The 20,117-nt window shown below is 37.1% G+C and overlaps 4 protein-coding genes across 5 annotated transcripts; all 4 read right to left on the bottom strand.

Moving 5' to 3' along the window:
- Positions 1-49: 49 nt before the first annotated feature.
- On the bottom strand, positions 50-2,609 carry LOC104792266 (protein FMP32, mitochondrial). Its single transcript, XM_010518382.3, has 7 exons — positions 2,113-2,609; positions 1,803-1,934; positions 1,645-1,704; positions 848-924; positions 711-767; positions 496-562; positions 50-405 (listed from the first exon to the last, which is right to left on the bottom strand). Exons 1-7 carry the CDS (start codon positions 2,290-2,292, stop codon positions 286-288), a joined length of 693 nt encoding a protein of 230 aa, XP_010516684.1. The 5' UTR covers positions 2,293-2,609; the 3' UTR covers positions 50-285.
- Positions 2,610-3,141: 532 nt separating this feature from the next.
- LOC147949947 (uncharacterized) lies at positions 3,142-3,762 on the bottom strand. The gene is made up of 4 exons (XM_087459276.1): positions 3,743-3,762; positions 3,623-3,659; positions 3,366-3,528; positions 3,142-3,266 (listed from the first exon to the last, which is right to left on the bottom strand). Exons 1-4 carry the CDS (start codon positions 3,760-3,762, stop codon positions 3,142-3,144), a joined length of 345 nt encoding a protein of 114 aa, XP_087315402.1.
- Positions 3,763-4,645: 883 nt separating this feature from the next.
- Positions 4,646-6,962, bottom strand: LOC104708696 (putative F-box/kelch-repeat protein At3g24610). Its single transcript, XM_010425305.2, has 2 exons — positions 6,638-6,962; positions 4,646-5,891 (listed from the first exon to the last, which is right to left on the bottom strand). Exon 2 carries the CDS (start codon positions 5,846-5,848, stop codon positions 4,883-4,885), a length of 966 nt encoding a protein of 321 aa, XP_010423607.1. The 5' UTR covers positions 5,849-5,891; positions 6,638-6,962; the 3' UTR covers positions 4,646-4,882.
- Positions 6,963-8,038: 1,076 nt separating this feature from the next.
- Positions 8,039-16,420, bottom strand: LOC104792241 (zinc finger CCCH domain-containing protein 19). Of its 2 annotated transcripts, none has more exons than XM_087459254.1 (10): positions 14,322-16,420; positions 14,146-14,225; positions 12,879-13,063; positions 11,603-12,464; positions 11,394-11,521; positions 11,126-11,185; positions 10,975-11,025; positions 10,620-10,690; positions 10,288-10,439; positions 8,039-10,170 (listed from the first exon to the last, which is right to left on the bottom strand). In XM_087459254.1, exons 1-10 carry the CDS (start codon positions 16,169-16,171, stop codon positions 8,357-8,359), a joined length of 5,253 nt encoding a protein of 1,750 aa, XP_087315380.1. In that variant the 5' UTR covers positions 16,172-16,420; the 3' UTR covers positions 8,039-8,356. The 2 variants fall into 2 exon arrangements, with proteins under 2 accessions (XP_087315380.1, XP_087315388.1); XM_087459262.1 differs by having other exon boundaries at positions 10,288-10,454; positions 10,590-10,690; positions 14,322-16,408.
- Between the last annotated feature and the right edge of the window lie 3,697 nt (positions 16,421-20,117).

Genomic DNA, 20,117 nt, shown 5'->3' with positions numbered 1-20,117 from the left:
GTTACACTGACATTAGCATATCATATTAGACAGACGTTAGAAAACTAAATGATGCAAATGGAAGAAATCAATAATCCTTGGATTGACATAATTCTCGGTGCAAATTATAACCTGTCCTAGTAAGGATGATGTCAAACTAGATCACAGAAACAATAATATCCTCTGATCGCCATAAATAAATAATATGGCATATTGGTGGGTTTCAAGTAAAAAAATGACAAGTTCCCAATTTGGTTTAAGGCTGTAAGCACAGAGCAGTGTTGACTGTTGAGTGTTGGGATCGTCCTAAATCATGATACGAAGAACGGCAAGTCCCACTGCTGATATGGACACAAGTGTACCTATGCAATATTTGATGACCTCGTACTTTGAAGCTTCTAATTGAGCTCTCAGCGCATGAATCTCCTGCAAAAGCAAAACATATTATGTCTTCTCATCTTCCTAAGTTCCAGTGTATAGTGAAGTTCATGAGTAAAGGAAACTGTTGCTACGTACCCTGTCAAGCTTGTTTGTGAGGTTTGTTGTTTCCGTATTCTGATTAGCTAGCTCGTCACGTATTCGACTGTGAGTAATAAAACAGCCAACCCCAGATTACCAAATAATCTAAGTCAAGCCCTAAAAATAACATCATATGCCCCCATTTGCAGATGGCTACGTTTGGTAAATGTTCATAGAAAGAGAGTACAATGCAAAATTTAGAGCTTTCTTACCCTCTTTCAAGATTTAAATCCAAGCGTTGTCCAGCTGTGACCTTATCAATTTCGTACCTGTTTCAAGTGAGAGGCCTTTACGTCTTGGGTTTCAGATTGGTTAAAAGCATATTACAAGGGGAACTATGGTCACAAACCTTAGCTCACTTCGCATCTTCTCTATATCGCCTCTCAATTTTTCTGTCTCACGTTGCAATACAGTAAAATGATGCTCCTTTACAAAGGATGGAGAAGAGTTGGAATCATAAATCCTTTTTACTTTGTGGTACAGGGAAGCACAGACAATGCTATTGTGCATAAAATGTTTACAGTAAATGTTGGTGCTACATAGTTTAACACAACATGACATGAAAAAGTACAGTATAATGGGATGCAATCAAACACAATTTTACTGAGTATTCTCGCTACACATGCCTAAGACTCCAACTCATAAACGGCTGCAACAAAAAGAGTTGGAAAGAAACACTACACAGACTTTCTTCCTACATAAAACTAAATTACTCAGAGAAAAAAACAAAGGTTTTCATGTGTTATCGTCCTGAACTCCTCCACAATATAACCCAAGAAGTACCTTAAATTTTCTAATTCAAAGTAACACAACCTCTCAAACTAATCCATATCCATAACGGGCATAAAGAGAGCATAACAAAGATGCAGAAGATGAATAACTTTAAATGCAAATACGACACTCCAGGATAAGTATGTACTAATGAGTAGCCCAGGGTAAAATTCTAAACAACAATGTAACTAAGACCATTGTATATGAGATTATTAGACGCAGCACAACTCATAAGGTTTTTCTTTTACAGAACATAAACTTTTGCACATCAACCCACAAAACAGCCACGAGGTTTTCAAGGTTCTGAACCACTACAAATCAAAAACAACCAACTAATGTATGTAAGATCAAACTATTAATAGGTGTCGATGTTACCTGAGAACTTTTTACTTCAGATTTAAATTTTGACAGATTTGAATCTTGAATCATTTCAATCTGCAAGCACAAAAACACAAGTAAGAAAAAGGGAATTATACATAACTCATACAGTAGGTGCTCACAAATTAAAAGAACAGTAATTAAAACTATATCACCTTTTGCATTTCTGCTTTTGACACAAAGGACTCAGAGACATTTTCCAAACTATCATTCAAAACCTCAGTGATAGCAGAAGTTATCGCCTCAGCTTGTTTCGATGGAACACCTTGAGCTTCAAGACTTCTCACCTTTCCACCACCAAAATAAATGAAAACATCAAAATAGACCCAAGGAAGCTAACTATAATATTCAATTCATTGCTCTCTCCTGGAGCAGCTTAACATACTAGAGGTTCCAAACACTCTTAATACTAAAAATTCATGTTAATTTCTAGATCTAGGCTACATAGAGAGAATGAAAATTTACCAGAGCCAATGTATCAACGAGAAAGGCACGTCTCCCGTTAGCTTTCGTGAGTTCGGAAAATGAACGGTACGGGAACGGACGACGATCAATCAATCCGAGAGAGGAGCCGAGACCTCGAGGTTTAGCGAGAGAAATCGCGGATTGAGCTCCCAATAGAGCCAAACGCTTGGACAATGTCATCGATCAGAAAATTGAATAACCGGATAATTCAGAAAACAACGGCTCAAATACCTAATCGCGTTACAGAATTTGGGACGGAGGATACGGCGGTTTGGTAATCGGAAAAATCGAGAGAGATAGGATTTGAGAAAGCTTAGGACGACTAAAGGGTTTCTTCTACTTTCTCTGGGTTTGATAGATTGATTTCTTTCTTTCTCTCTTCTCAATGGTTTTGGTGTTTAATGACATATTTACCCTTTACCAGTTTCTTTAGCCATGTACCAAATCACAACCCCACCCATTTACGTGCGGGCAAAGTTCTTTGTTTTTTTTCCTTCTAATTTTCAGGGAATAGCGATATTGTGACACGTCATGATATGACACGTCAGCAATTGGACTCTGTACAAGCTCATGATTTTGTTTTTCATCTTTTTCTTTCTGCTTTTAAAAAACATCTACCAAATCTTTGTAATTGCTTTTCTTTTTGTTGATTAATAAATTTAACATTTCAAGGAAAAACGAAGAGACAATTCTAAAGGAACAAAATTACAAGAGATTGAATGAGATCTCTTGAACTTACGAGACACACCTGAACTAACATTCATCACAATTGATAACCCACAAAACATGTTAAACAATCCTATAATAAGAAACTAAGTTGTGGATAATTATTGATGAAAATGCAAGAAATTAATCAAATTCCTAGAGCGAAATGTCGGAAAATTCATTGGAAAAACTCGGCAGAGTTACATATATGAATAATAATTACTAATTGTTTAAAACATAAAAGAGAAGATTGTTTATAATTAGAAACAAGAAGACACAAATGAAATGTAGTTTGAGAAAGAGAAACACACGTAGTAAGATCGATCAGGCCGATGGCGGAAAAGATCCCGGGAAGTGCTTCTCCAAGAATTCTTGTAGAAGGATGAGCGACTGACGGGTCTCTTCGTTCTGCTTTTCCAGTTGCTTGTATCTCAAGTCTTTTTCCTCTACTAGCATATATAAGAGGTTATGGAACAATATCACTGCTTTTTTTTTTAAACCATTTTCTATTAGCCAAGAAAAACAAAATTATGGTTTCTTGAAGTTACCTATTTGGTTTGGATCATGAGTGCGTCTGGCTTCTAGTAAAGCCAACTCGTGTGAAATAATGGCGGCTATGATTATTGACATGAAAAAAATTGCAGGTAGGCTGAATATGCTAAACTCTTTTTTTTTTACAGTTTCTAATTGAACTCTAAAAACGTAACGATGCTGCATTTATATGAAACAACCAAAACAAAAACCATATTATGGCAGTGAAATGAGTGTAAGATTAAAGTTTATGAGTAAAGGAATCAAGCTATACCCGGCCATGATTGCTGAAGAACATTTCAAAGCTAACCCTATTTCAATTAAGCGAGAGTTCTTTCTTAGTTTCCGATAGGTTAATACATCATTAAAAAAAAAAACATGGTCACAAACAGACCTGTTCTTGTCATGCAACATGGAGCTTCTGGCTTGTAATTTTTCTATCTCGAGTTTAGAATCATCAACAGCCTTCAAAAATAGGAATTAGATAAAAAGATGGGAAGCATTAATCAGCATATGATCAAACCACACAAGAGTTTCAAGGTTCTGTCTGAAACTTGCGAACAAGCGAACAAGGTATGTGTTACCTGAGAACTTTTAGATTCTTTAGTGACCTTAGAAACTTGGCGACAATGAATCAAGTTGTAAGAGGAGCCATGACCTCGAGGTTTAGCTACAGAAAACGCGGATTGAGCCCCTAACAGAGCCAGACGCTTGGACAAGGCCATCGATTAGACGGTAAGTGAAATGAATCAAGTCAAAACGCTCTAAATTAAGGAGGAGACACAGATTGGGGAATCAGAGTGTTGAGTGCGTGAAGAGAGGGTTTCATAAGAGAAGACGACAGGTTTGATTTCTCATTGGGGTTTTTATATGTTGGGCTTTGTAATGGACCTGAACATTGGGCTATTTTTGACTTCTCATTTTCTGTCTCTCACAGCTTCTCATTACTACATAAAGGGGCATGAAATTAAACCAACCAACTTATAAAAATGAGGAACTAGTGAAACGAAGAACATGGCAAGATGTGTTGGTGGCAAATGACACAAGTTGACAAGCAAGCGAGAAAGAGAATCCACAGAAACACTAAAAGTAATAGGCTTCAAGTTGTCCATAAACAAGAATTGCATAACCCAATGGGAAGCCATGACTCATGAGGAACATAAACATTCGAATTAGAGGTTTTGAGAGAAATTGCAAAGAAATAAAACCGTCAAAGCATAAAATGGCCCTTGATGAACCTTGTAAAAGAAAAAAAAATTGATACGAGAAAATTAAAGAACTGTTTGCACTATTTTCATTTTAGAAAAGATGGGTGAAGGCTCTTATTAAATATTTTCAAATGAAGCACAAAGATATATATATAGTTCGGAGATCAAAGAAAAGAGCATATCTAGTAGCATACAACATCTCTCTCACATGACCAGTTTGATTTATACAATAAAATGCACCTAACCACAAGTGAGGATCCATTTATTTCAAACATTAACGGAAACCGATTGTAAAACCTCGGGGCTATATAAGAGAGGATCAGTTGTCATGACGGCTTCCGACCACTCAATCTTCCCGCAAATCTCGCCCGGCTCACGTCTCTCCAAAGAAATCTCCGCGCACCAAATCTCCAAACCCTCATTAAGACCAACACAACAATATCCCAGAAGACCACAATGTTTCCACCAAAGTTGCTCAATTTGCTAACACCAGCCTCGAACGTATACGAAGTGGGCAACTCCTCAATCTCTCCATCAAAAGGTACCGTTCTAAAACGCGAATAATAACCGGAGACATTCATCTGCAGTGTTTTCAAACCCTTCACTTTTGTCCAAACCATGCCCTCCGACTCATGACACTTCAACTTCTCAGCCTCACACCAAAACAAACATCCCATTGTATCACAACAGTACAACAATTCACATATCAAACAAAACTTTTTGTTTATTAGAAAAGAATCACAATTACCTTTTCCCCATTTACCTTCATTCGGCGAGTAATAGACGCTATTACCCCCCTTACTCACCGCGTAAACCTTCTCATCCACCACCACACTACCACGGATCAAATCATGGCTTTGATTCCAACTTGGACTTGGTAGAATATTCCAACTTTGCGTCTTCGGGTCAAACACCTCTGCCCACGAGTCCATGTCCTTGCATCCTCCAAACACGTATATTTTCCCGTCTACAACACCAGCCGCTGCAGAAGCGCGAGCCACTCCCATAGAGGAGACCTGATGCCACTTGTGAGTCCTACAATCCAAAACCAACACGTTTGACGTGTTCTTACCGTTTATTTTCCCACCGATTACATAGATACCCCATTCGAGCACCACGACTGAAGATTCTGAAGGTTGAGAGGGGGACGAGGGAAGGAGATACAGCCGGTTAGTAGTCATATTCTTGGCGTCTCGGGGTCTTCCAAGGCGGCAGATCAACCAGCGTGTGGTTACTGGTCCAGGAGGAGGGGAGCTTAAGCATACATATAGGGACATGTCAGTGCAACCCATCAGCGACCGCGTCGTGTACAAGTCAGGCGAAACCACGAGAGACCTATAACGATAGGAGATAGGAGACAGTGGCGGATGCAGAAGACTATTTTGTATGGGGCACAAACACATATAATTAATAATGATAAATTTCTATTATAAAAATGTTACAGAAATTATATATACTAATTTGACAGCATCAAAGTATATCTTCCATTTAACATATTTTAATTTTTGAAACAAAAAATGAACCCAAATTTTTGAAAGTGTTGCTTTTATTGGTTTATAATTATACTTAATTACTTATAGCATATAATATATATAATTTAATATTAAAAGATACATTTAAAAACTTAAAGTTCAAAATAAACTATAAATATATGTATTACATTTAAATTCACTTATCTAACTATATCAAATAAATTTAAACTCTAAAAATACGAAATGAACTACAAAAGAGATAATATTGTTGATGTTATTAATAATTGGTAGTTTTACTAACATTTTTAGTTAAGTTATATGTATACTAAACAGTTAAAATATGAATTAAATTTGTTAAAGTTAAACTAGAAAGAAATACAAGAAAAAAAAATCGAAAGTATATATATAATTTTATTGAAGAAAAATGCATGGAATAGTCAAAACAATAAAAAGGAACATGCTAAAGTGAAGTGGCTAATCTACTACGTCAAGCATATTGGCTATTGCTAAATAATAAGCATGTACACAGACTCGAAAAGGCCTTGAAGTAACATAAAATTTTTATTTACCAACTGAACTAAAGATACCATTTAATTTGGACATTCTTACTGGGTAAATTTTAAAAAAGAGTATGGGGCACGTGCCCCACCCCTCTCTCACGTAGATCCTCTTCTTGAGACCAAAGATAAGGCTGCATGGTCCAATCTTGAGACTCGGGCGAAAATGCTCAGAGCCACCGCATCTGGAATCGAAGATAACAGAGCTTCCTCTTCTTCCCTTTTCTTATGCGGTGGCTCTTGCCAAGTCAGATTGTTTATTACTGATTGTCTGTTTGTCTATTACTGATTTACTGTTTTGTCAAGAGAGAACACTTTATTTTTATATGAACAAAGTCTACCGTGCAGAAGAAGACTTAACAAATTAAATGAAAAGTGAGAATGAAAGGAAAGTGAAAGTATATATTCTATATATATTTTTTTTTGGTTATGAAGTAAAATTCTCATTGTTATTATTATTTTTATAGATTTATCATTTATGAATGAAAGAGTAATCTCATATCTTACCTGTCAAAATCTACCAATTGATATGTATACAGTAAAATCTCCATAAATTAATAATATATGTTTTAGATAACTATGAACTGGGACAATTTGATCTACATAATATATCAATATTTTGGATGTTACAACATTTGTAGTTTTGGATTAGCTAGAAAATTTCGTATTTAGAAAATAATACTTTTGATAATAAATAACAAAAATTATAGATGAATTCACTTATATAAACAATATACATAAGTTTTAATATTCGAGGTAGCTTTAAAATTATCAAAGTAAAAATGATTCATATGTATAAGTTGAAAATTTATATAAATTTTTAGTTATTTTTATGACAAATTTATAGACAAGACTAACAATTTAATAGTTTTTTTTAACTCTGGATTTATTATTGATTGAAAATTATGAGAACTATTACATATGAATCTATTATGGACAATTCATTTTTATCCTATTAGATTCACTACATACACTCTTGTTCTCCTCCTGCTCCATGTTTTTGATGGACACCTCCTTTCTCTATGCTCACTTTCAGTTGTATGTAGAATCTTAGCGAACGACAATAATTGCGCATCTAACCCAGAAGCATTAATGAATCCTAGGCCAACCACTGGGCCAAAGGGGCTTTCACCAATTTAATAGTTTTAAACCGATAATAACTGTGATAAAATAAAAACAAACACTAAAACCATACATCATCTTGTATATATGTGTGTAAATTTACAACAATAATGAGAGCAAATTCTACATTGTGTACATTATTACATTATGTACTATTTTGTTAATTTTAACACCAAAGCTATTTAAAATTATTATATATTGTCTACTAATTTATCGTATATTAGTTTATAAAGATTTTACTGTATATACATTTTGTGGGGTTTATATGGCTTTTAGTACGTTGAAAATTGAAACATGTATGAGGGAATAAATAAATAGTACACAACCCAACTTGTCTCGGACAGAAGCTCTGCTTGAAAGAAAGAGACTTCGAGTATAGACATCATATTGTTTGGCCTAGCAAATATTATATGCAAGAGGATATAAACTATCATCATCATTCACTATCACAAATATTTAAATACTACTAAGCCCTAAACCCCCAAAAATAAAGAAAAACATGTTAGCTACTTCTGAGTGAAAGGCTCCCAACAAAAGACTGAAGTGAATAAAAAAAAAACTAAAAGCGCCTAAAAGCTGCTTTTTTTTTTTGAAGGATGTAGTCTTGTAGACATCATTCAAAAGCAGAGAGAGAGAAGCTTTTTTTTTTTTAGTTGTGGAGGTAATTGCAGGATGCTCCTTTCCTACAATGTCCATTTTCACGGAAGAACTTGCACACTCTTTGCCCCTTGAAGTTGTTGTTCTGCCCACCACTTCCACTTGACTGCCTGTTCCAACCATACCCAGAATCTCCATTCTGGTTCTGTTGGTTTCCCCAGTAACCGGCTTGGTTCCCTCCTGACCCACCGCTTGGGATCGCCATCTGATGTTGTGTTCCCCAATTTTGATTGTTGTTCCCAGACTGCATCCCTTGACCTGGTTGAATCCATCCCGCGCCCGTGGTACTCACTGGTGCTTGAACTTGAGCTTGAGCTTGAGGGACAGCTGTAACACCCCACCCTGGGTTTGGATAAGCTTGTGGTTGTCCTTGGACAGGCCCGCCCCAGCCAGAATTAGGGATTCCCTGACCAGTCGAGGGAACAGAAGATCCAGCCCAGTTTACATTCCCTCCAGCTTGAGCAGGACCAACCCATCCCATGTTTGGATTTACGGTCCCTTGACCCCAGCTGCTGTTCTGGTTTGCTGGAGCCTGAGGTTGTCCTGAGTTTTGGTTGTTCACCATGTTCATACCCCAGTGAGTTTGAGCTTGTGGATTCGGCTGGCTTGGAGCTGCAACCTTCCAAGAATCAGATGGAGGAAAGCCTGGTTGACTCTGTGACGGGAGAACACTAGGATTTGTGGTGCCATAAGACGTAGAGCTATTCTGAGAAGAGAGAGCATCACTTCCTCTATGATCTGTCTGCATGCTCCCCCAGCTTTGCTTTCCACCTGTTGGTGTTGGAGATGGAAGAGTCGCAGGGTGAATAACAGAAGCGTTAATCGAGTCTGATGTTGGAATAGGGTACGTTTGAGGTTGTAGAGCACCAGCAGAATGTACAACCACAGGGCCATCTATCCTAGATGCTTGACTCTGTCCAGATTGTGCTACTGCATAATTCATCAACTGATTAGGTGACGGTGGAGAATGCTTGGTTGGAGACCATCTGCTCTCAAAATTTCGCCTTTTTGCTGTTGGAGTAGTGATTTGATTTGGAGTAGGGGATGGAAGACTACCACCTTGACTCCAAGTATCTTGGGAATTCCTAGGAATCTCAATGGTTGGAGCAGTCCTAGCAGTAGAACCTAAATTGGAATCAGATTGGCTTGATTGACCAGAATAAGCTGCTACCTGAGTATTCGTATAGCTATTATTCACCGCCTGGGTTTGCTTCTGAAATAATCCAGCTAATGCATCAGTCAGGAGAATAGAGTCCAACGGTGACTCTTTCGCTTTCCAGATTTCCAACTTAGCAGGAAAGTACCCAGTGTTGTTCCATTTACGGAGCTGCGCCATCGAAAAAGGTCCTTGAACTTTACCAGAAGGGTCCTTGTAATGCCATATTTTCTCTGACTCATTTGACTTGGGAACAGGTTGCTGAACAACAGCAGGGGGCGCCGTGGGAATTTCAGGCGCAATCCTAGGAGATAATTCCGGTGGCGCAACAGCACGAGAACTTCTAGGAGTAGTTTCAGGAATTGTAACAGATCTTGGCTTCTCAGAGCCTAAAGATGGTTGCACTTCTCTTTCTCTAGCTGATGGCCACATATTTTCACTAACCATGTCGTCAGAACTACCAAGATAATCCCCTCTACCATTAGAACCTCTACCCGAATAACTTCTGCTTAATTCACGATTTGCACTTGTTTTTGAGTAGTTATTTGTGCCAGTCCATGATTCATTGGAACTAAATCCTCCCTTTCGTGGAGATATTGGATCCCTTCCTCTTCTGTTAAAGCTACTGCTTCGCGGCCTCAGTTGTTTCTCTAGATGCATTAAAACAACCAAACATCAAAAACATTAGAAGATATACCAAACAAAAGATTAAACAAACTTCACATTTTAGTTTAATTGCAAATAAAAACTTAAATCATAAAATAAACCTTTTTCCATTTCTTCTTTTTCATCTTCATCTTCTGATTCACAATCCGGATCCATTTTGGGATCAGCATGTATTTCTGGAATTTCTTCTAGCCTCCGCTGCCGTTCCTCTGGAGATTTTAACAGTTGCAGTTTCTCCACGCACTCTCGTAGCGTAACCATAGTTAAGAAATAACGGAAGTGAATAAACAAATGTAATGATATGCTTTCCACCACTACTAGATCTAATGTTCTTTCCCTGAAGTACAAAAACATGCACAGAGAGGAGCATTTCAAAAGTATGGACAATCATTATTTTTGACAAGAACTTGTAAATCTCAACAGATAAGGATATTCTTTTCTGCGGCCCATGTCACTAGCACGATCACGCAAATGGCTGAAACGTAGGATCTCTGCTTCCAGCAACTGCATTCACCAAGTAAAAACTTTCAATACTGAAGCAGTCATACATAGATTTAGATCATTGAGCTATATTATTCAAATACTATCATGATTTTGCATTATTAAGAAACCGGAAAACCCAAAATCTCAGAGAGACGAAAGAACTAGAATGATGCACATTCCCTAGAAAGATTATGCAGTTATTTTCCATCTCCCAATCCAGTAAGCTCAATCACGAAACATATAGTATATGAACAAAAGGAGAATTAGAGACAGGATATACTGTCAGCAGGAAAAAAGCAACTTACGTTTTTGACTCTCACTTCCTGCAGTGCAATGGCCTTCTCTTGTATACCACCCTAAAACAATTGACATTAGAATACCAAAAATGCAAAAGCACCCTGGTCCACAGATATTAGGCATAATCAAACGCAAGACTTCAAGTAATATGAAGCATACCACTGTCAGCCTGTTGATTAATCCACATTTTATGCTCTGCTTTAGACGTTTACATTCATCCTGAAATTATTAAATGGAAGTTATAGGTCAAACATATAGCATCTTGAACTATCAGGAGAAGATCGGTCAGAAAATAGTGACAACAGCAACCAAGCCTCTATGGCTTGTCAGCATATGCACGTGCAACATAAAATACTATATAAGGACCAAAGTTAAGAACGTGTTCTCTCAATTCCACTGACAAGAAAAGGACATGGGATTTAGTCACCTCAGTGAAATCTTGATTTGATATAATGTCAATGGATACCACTTCAGTTTTGTCCAAGTTCAGTATCTCAAGAACAAAGTCTGTTGTTTTTTTCCCAACTTTATATGGTTCAGGAGCTTTGCTTGTGCCTGAGTTTTAAACCAAAAGAGATCTTAGTCAACCAATGTATTAACCATAGAAATAATCTGTCAAATAAAAACTAAACATACCAACAACTTGAACCAGTCGATATATATCTTGCTTTTGATTTCCAGATATCCTTAACCTAACAAATGCACTAGCTACTTTTTCTTCAAAGGCTGCAGAATCTTCAAGTAGATCTTCCACCAAGCTCCGCCTTAAGTATATCAAATTAATGTTGTGCAAATCAACAGCAGCAAAATCATCAAGATTAGATTGACGTCCTTTCCTGACACTTTTTTTGCGTGTTTTCCGTTTCTTATCCTTCCCACTTTTCATTGGATGGTCAGAGTTTTCATCAACATCCACATGATTGGGCTCTTCTGTATCAGCAATGTCACTTTGAATATCATCCGACTGATTTTGCTCTTTTTTAAGCAAATGAGAATCAAGGAGATTTAACATCTCAAAGTGCCCAACATGTGATTTTCCGAACAAATTCTGAAGCCTGGAGTCACAGATAACCTGGCTCTTACGACGGGGATCACGAAGATTGTATCTTTTTATATAGGCCAGCAGGAGATTCTGTACTTCTGACTCAGGTACGAAAGATCTGTCACCACGTCTCATATGCACGACCACATCCAAAAGTTCCTTGGAAGCCCACTCCGTAGTTTCACCTGAAAAATTCTTATTGGCTGGTGAACCAGACTTTGATCGACTCCTGGTCTTCCTCTTTTTTGGAGAACTACCTGAATCTGATCCTCCATCTGTAACATAGTCAGTCTCGCTGGCTGTTCCCTGTTTGCTAGCATTGGACTCCTGTCCCTTTCGTGGGCTCTTAGCCTGATCAAGCTCCTCTGGACTTAAAGATAACTGGGTTTTCAAATCAATCCAGTAATCCTTAAAGAGATATTCCCAGCTGGTCTTGTCATCAAAATCCAACTGCGCCTGTAAGAGACAAAACGACATAAGGGAGAGATCAGAAAAGAAGACCGTCATTTAACAAGTGGAAACTAAGGCAGAAGTGAAAAACAACTATCCAGCGTGGGATACTGACCAAAGTCATAATTAGTTAGTGACATTATAAAGTGACAACAAGAAATGTAAGCTTATCATGCGTCAGCCAGGTTGAAAGCTCATAAACATGTGCATCATGCTATAGAGCAATCGTAACGGAAAAAAGAGAAACAATAGAAGGCTGATCATCACACTTTTTATGCTTAGTACACAACATGTTTTATGAGAGAGACAGATAAAATAAGATCATGAGGTACTGCAACATGATCAGTTTATCAGCTCATTATCACAAGAAAAGAAGAAAACTTCGGTAAGCAAAAAGCTACAAGAGTATGTCAGGCATACCGGCTCCTTTTCTTGCTCTTTTCTTTCTATCAACTTGACTGTCTCCATGCATGTCTCACACAAACCCTTATTACCTCTGATGCAAAAGAAGACAGCATCCTTGGCGCAGCCCTTGCATAATGAAAACATGCATGTATAACACAAGTAGGTTGCAGCTTTCTCACATTTGCTACACAGGTGCCATCCTATTCACAAAAATGAAAAATCATGTAAGGTTCTACTAGAAAGACATGGGAATGATGAAAGCTCACAGAATACACACATACACAGAGAGAGGTAACCAGAAAAAAGTATGACCATGCACAGACAGAAACTGAAAATACAGCATAATTGAAGCAGAGTGCCAATTAATTCTAGTTTGAAGAAACTTGGGGGACCTAAAACTGTGTACTATCTTGAAAGTTTGAAACATGTCTTCTAAAGTAGGAGGGACAGTAGTATTATACTAAGAGGCTCTACAGTGTTTTTGGGCTCCTGCATCTCATTAGTTTGTGTAATTTATTACCATATGTACCAAAAATAATTATGATTGGCTAAATGCAAGAATCATCTACAAATCGGTCCAGCACAAAAATAGCTTAGAGAGAACCATTAAATGGTGCCTAGAAGATAGCTAAGAATCAATCTTTCTCATTATATCACAATCTTATATTACCAAGTTTAAATGGTGTATATTTATAGTATGAAAAAATTGGATGGTGGCACCACGCCAAACCAATAGTCAAGGACAGAAAACTACCAAAGTATATAAAAGCATCAATACCAGTGAATTTACAATTCAGAGTTTATAATACTAAATAAATGACACAGCAGATCCCACTGCTGCTACTTGTATTTCCGTTGAACAACGGAGAATCAACTAAAAGCTACCGTTGACAAGTTCTTGTGGAAACTCAAAGAGTCAGGACTGTACACAAAAAAAGGGTTAGCATAGCCTTGATAGTAATCAGACTTGTCCATTTCACAACTGTCATTGTCAGTGTAGCTTTGGACAGTGGTACAAGACTAAAGTAAGAATCAATAAGGAACAACACGAAATAAAGATGGCGTGCAAAGCAATAGAAAAAGCTTTGACATAACTTTCAACTAAAGGTTCAAAAAACATATGCAATGTTAAAAGACACTATATAAATCTATGGTAAAAAGTATTCACCACTACATACACTATTGAAATATAATATGTGCTTAGCAGATGATGTATCATGTTGTTCCAAACTAGATTTAATTCAAGCAGACACTTAATGAGAGCATAGCAGAAAAAACTTACCACAGTTCCATTTACCCTTTGACTGGAAGAAAGCCTCATCTCGATCTACACAGGATGGGTGGTAAGCTTTTGGGCATCCCCTGCAAGCCAACAATATCACACATTCAAAACAACAAAAATTATCATCTGTTAAGGGGAAGGGACCAACTGTAAAGTCACAGAAATTACAAGTTCACCTGCGGTCACAAAGGACAAGATCACCCCCATCAAAGCACATGAAACAAACATCTTCTTCTTTCTTCTTTCCCGTCCCTTTTACTGTCTTTGTATTTCTCCCCCGCTTCCTCTTTCCTCCAGCACTCTTAGTTTCTTCATCAGCATCCTCAGGATCTTCATCACCCATCTCAGCCGTAACACTTTCCTCCAGTGTATCTGTAATATCTTCATGATTTTTCTTCCCCTCTTCAATATCAGCTAGTGAGGAGTCTCCATGTGTTACCACATCCTCCGCCACATCAGTCATCACATCATCTTTCCCCTGATCCCCATCTTCAATCCTTGTCTCTGTTTCTTCTGACACTTCAGCAATTTTTGTTCCGTCTACTTTACCCATAGCAGTCTCCTCCTGTGTCTCTGTCATCTCTGTAAGTCCCATATCTTCATGATCTTCCCTTCTCTGCTCAATATCAGCTACTGAGGAGTCTCCATGGGTTTCCACATCCTCTGCCAAATCAGTCATGTCGTCATCTTTCTCCTTATCCGCATCTCCAATCATTGGCTCTGCTTCTTCTGACACTTCAGAAATCTTCGTTTCATCTACTTTAGCCACTTCCTGAGATAGTTCTTGGTTTTCTTCTCGAGATTCGTCCAAATCAACTGTCTGACCTGCTTTTCCCGCACCACCTAACCCATCGCCTTCTTTCTCTATCCCATCACCATACTTAACATCTGTTTCTACTTCTTCTGCAGCCTCTGGTACATGTATGTCCAGTGACTTACCAGCTTCTGAATCGTTCTCAGCATCTTCTTTGACATCATTCTTTATAATTTCCTTATCATTACTTGTTTCCCCAGCAAACTGAGTAACAACAGCTGATGATATATCCACTGGAACCGCAGTTTTTTCAGACACCACCGTAGCCACATCATCCATCTCTTGGGGCTTAGTTTCAATATCCGATACAGCAGCACCATCAAGCTTTTCTTCCTCCTCTGATTTCTTCAATACCTGTATGTCCATTGCATCTTCTATGCCATCCACACCTTCTTTTGCATCCCCATCTGTCAGATCCTTAGCTCCTTCCCCTATTTGTAACTCCTCTTTCACTGGCTCTTCCTCTACAAATTCATTTTCGCAAGCTACCTCTTTATCATCAGGAATTTCTATGTCATTAACCAAGGAGGCAGCTTGCGCTGCAGTTTCCTCCTCCATCAAATCTACCTTTTCCTTTTCGTACTCTGTATTCTCCCCTAACTCACTCTCTACCGCTTGACTACTCTCCTCACCAGCAACGCCTCCACAAACTACCTGTTCACCTTCCTCTCTCTTTACCTCAGCATTCAGAGAATCAACTCCGTTTACCTCATAACCTGAAGGTTCTTCTTCCATGGAAACTTCTTTGTTTTCCTCAGGTCTATCTCCTGACAAATTAGCTTTTGAATCACCTTCTTCTTCTCCTCCTTCACCAACTACCGAAGAAGGTTCCACCGCCGTAGCTTCACCACCAACCGAATCCATCTCCTGAACATCAAAAGCTGCATCTTCTTCTTCTCCTCCTCCACCTACCAGTGGAGACAGCTCCGAGGAAACAACGACATCAACAGGAGCTCCCCCATCAACCACATCACTGATCTCATGTACGGAATTCAAATCCGCACCTTCTCCATTCTCATCCGCCGAGACCGGCTCCGGAGGCACGAGCTCCGACGCAGCGGCGGACGAATTCACATCCCTAACTCCTTCACCACCAACAGACGAACCACCACCGCACGTTTCCTCGAGATTAGGTTCGTTGGAAACATGAGCACATTCAGAATCATCATCCTTAAACGACTCAAGAGAAGCTCTCGGCGAGTCAGAATCCATGAGGCGGCGAGAAAAAGGGATCAGCTTCTTCGCAGGATACAACACTCGTCCATAAAAATTAAAAATTTCAGAAATTGAGAACAAAAACGAGAAAACCCTAAGAAAGATCTGAAGCTTTTAGGGTTTTGAGGATGATTTTGTTTTCGGTGATAAAATGGATCAAAACAATGTTTGCGTTTTTTTTTTTTTTTAACAAAAGACTCAAAGAGGTAAGAGAGAGAGAGGACAAGAACATTCACAGGTGCAGCTATTTTATAAGCTATATATATATATGTGTGTTTATACTCTTACATAAACAATTGTTCCATGTAGGTCAGTTGGTTTGCTTGAGACGAATGTACCAATGAGTCCCGAGTTCGATTAAAGTCAGTAAGGTTAGTTTTCATTGTAAACATTATTTTTTGGAAAGCGTTATTAAACGAGAGTTTATTTTGGAAATGCCTCTTTTGTAAATGCCTTTTATAAAACTTTATATTAATTTTTTTTTTTAGCATCTAACTGGGTAACTCTCACTAATTTGTAAATGGGTAAGAAAGATAGTTAATCAACAATCTAGGTGGTGTAATGAAAGTTTTATACAAAATATATGTAATAAAAGCTCCTTCTGAAAGTTGTATACAAAGCTTGTTATTTAAAAAGTTATGGTTAAAAATATATATTAATATTTATGTATTATTTTCTGATACGTTATGGTAAGACTACTATTTATTGAATAGTACATGATGTTATATACTTAATTTTGCGATACTGAAAATGTACTAAATTTTTTTGTATTTTATTATTTCATATTTAGATCAAAGATTGATTATTTGTAAAAGCATATCTAAAATTTTATATTTATGATTTCTCATGTTTAATTAAGCATACATATTTGGATCAGAGAGAAATATTTTAATTCCATCTTCTCACTCTTTTCGTTTCGAGTTTTGTAGATTATTTTCCTCATGTTTAGGTAACCAACCATGAAGGTTTATTTTAACCAACATGTGGTTGCAAAAAAAAAAAACATTGTTTTGAATTCTATAAACAAATTTGAAGAAAATAGTGAAATACTTTTTATAAAGATTTTGTGTCTAAGTATATATATTTGAAGCCAATAAACTATTGTAAAATTATTTGGTTACAATAGTAGTAGGATGAAATTTAAAGACAGTGTTTGATAGTGAGATTAATATATCTGATTTAAAGATATTTGTTATACACTCAATGATTTTTTTTTTGATTTGTTTTACACAAAATTTTTTTTATGTTACTTTGTATAATGTGTACTCTTTTAAAGTTTTAATATTAGTATGATGATAAGTATGCAGACAAAATAAAAACTGAATTAGCCACAGCGAAAATGTAGGAAGAGAATTACAAATTAAGGAAAAAACGAAAAAGAGAGAGAAAGTAATATTTGTATTTACCACAAAATTGACTGCTCAATTAAAAATTATGTGATATTAATATAATAAAAATTACGCTATTATATACCATAAATCTTTAGGTTGGTAAATTATTTAAATTTAGAAAAAAATCTGAGGGGAATAAATATTTACAGAAATATTGGATTCCTATATTGGTCAATGTTCAAGAAATAGAAGAAAATACGTAAACTCATTTTGCCTAAATTACAATCTAAATTTTAAGTCAACAAAAAGAAAAACCTTTAAAAGGTCTTTTGATTATGCAAATGTGTTTTTAATATTGTGAATATATTTAATGGTTGGAAAATACAAAAGAATATATTTAAATAGTGTAACGCTCTGACAAACCACTTTACTTTGTGGGCCTCATGTCCATTCCCAGCCATGGGCCCACCTTGATTAGTGGGTCCCACACCCATTCTCAGTATGTGGACCCATCCATATCCAATGGTTTGCCACGTTCGGGAGGTTTTATAGACTCGTTTACCGATCCTACAATTCATCTTTTGATATTTTCATGTGTTTTGTCTTCACTCGCAAAGTTCTAACATCAACTTTCCCTATGGTTTGTATTCACTTCACTATCAAACATTGTCTTCAACAACTTCCTGAAACTACTCCAGCATAAGCACGATTAGCTCTGGAGTTATCTCAGGACCATTGACCAAAAAGATAAGTGCACTTTGGTGACATAGGTGATCAAATCAATTCTTATAAACTTCTCAGAAAACCGAGATGTCTCAATTAACCCGGGTTGACGATCTATTTCCCCATGAGAACTATCGTATCAAGCCAGATAGAGCCCAAACTTTGACTTCCATCTATATGTCCCCAAAAATAAAGTTCGAAGGCTAATTCTCCCCGAATCAAAAGTTCAAAACCTGTATCTCCCAGAATTAATAGTTCGAGATCTATTAACCCACAAAACCGAGTTATGTTGGTTTCCTGTTTGTTATACCGACTATTAAAGAACATAAACAAAAAAAACCAGATTTTGACCCAATTCTAATTTATACCCAATTAAAACATAAACCATGTATCAGAAATAGCAAAAGACAATTAGAAATCTAAATTACAAACATTCATGACACAACTAGACTGATCTCCTTCTTCGTAATCCCTCTTTTTTTTTTTGTTCAAATCTTCGTAAGCCCTCTTACCCCTTTTTTCTGGTTAAATCCCTCTCACCTTAATCCATTTTCTTCTTAAGCCTTAACACCCATAAATTATGCGATTTCAATTATTCTATTGCAAATTAGATTGATGGATCTGGAAATCTAGGTTTTCTGTTCTTAAAAGATCTCAGGAAAGAAAGCAGCCAAGAGGCATCAGAAAATTCTTTGAGATAATATTCAATGTATCACCAAACATTTCCCGAGAATCTCACAAGGGAGCACGCCAAGAGGAAGACAGTGACTGCCATGGATGATGTCTACGGTTTGAAGAGGCAATGTCGCACTCTCTACGGTTAATCGATTTGGAGATTGTTCTTATTTGTGTGATTTGTGTTAAAAAGTAAACTGGGATTTTTTTTTTGTTTTTTTCTTTGTTGTTATTTAAATATTTGCAAACTTATGCTCATGAAATCTAACGAAGCGCTCAATTTTTCTCACTATTATGCACTAACTCTGGGAAGATTCATGATGTGCTCGCTCACCCATTCTTCAATGGGGTTCTTAAGCTGAGATTCAAATTAATTAAGCTACCACTAGATTTCTGAAACATGGATTAGCTTTTAATTGGGTTGAAGTTAGAATTGGGTCAAAATCTGGTTTTCTTTGGTTTATGTTCTTTAATAGTCGGTATAACAAACAAGAAACCAACATAACTCAGAGTTTGTGGGTTAATAGATCTTGAACTCTTAATTCAGAGAGATAGAGGTTTTGAACTTTTGATTCTGGGAGAATTAGCCTTGGAACTTTTTTTTCGAGAGACATATAGATGGAGGTGATATATGGAGTTTTTATCGTTTTGAGTCTTTGTTTTCTCTCTTATTTTATACTTTTTATTGAGTCAAAGTGTGTTTTTGGAGTCTTTTGGTTATTTATCAAGTCTTGATAGGTTTTAGGACACTTTGGAGGAAATTGGAGGAAAATGAGCAATTCTGGATACAAACAAGCATATGAGATGAATGTTGGTTCACATGAAAACCCGCATACCAGAGGAACCCGCCTGGCTAAGCAACGAAGTCTAACCCGACAACTTTCACCTTAAAATCCGCCTATCTGAGGAACCCGCCTGGCTGAGAAGTGAAGTCTGAACCGGCAAGTTTCACGTCAAAACCCGCCTATATGAGAAACCCGCCTGGCTAAGAAACATAGTATGAACCGGCAAGTTTCACGTCAAAAACCGCCTACTTGAAAATCCCGCCTGGTTGAGAAATGTTTTGACTAGGCCGTTACTTTTTTTTTACCTTATTTGGAGAACTCTCTATAAATACCTTTTATTTGCTGGGAGAAAAACCCTAACTTTTATTGTAAGTTTTGTTCTACGCTTTCTTTCAAACTTTTTGTAAGCCACTCTTTTGGGATTCTAGA

The sequence above is a fragment of the Camelina sativa genome, chromosome 1 (assembly GCF_030686135.1).
Source record: "Camelina sativa cultivar CO46 ecotype springtype chromosome 1, ASM3068613v1".
In the NCBI taxonomy this organism is placed as follows: Eukaryota; Viridiplantae; Streptophyta; class Magnoliopsida; order Brassicales; family Brassicaceae; genus Camelina; species Camelina sativa.
The sequence above is the reverse complement of the archived record's forward strand: the minus strand, read 5'-3'. Positions and strand labels throughout refer to the sequence as shown.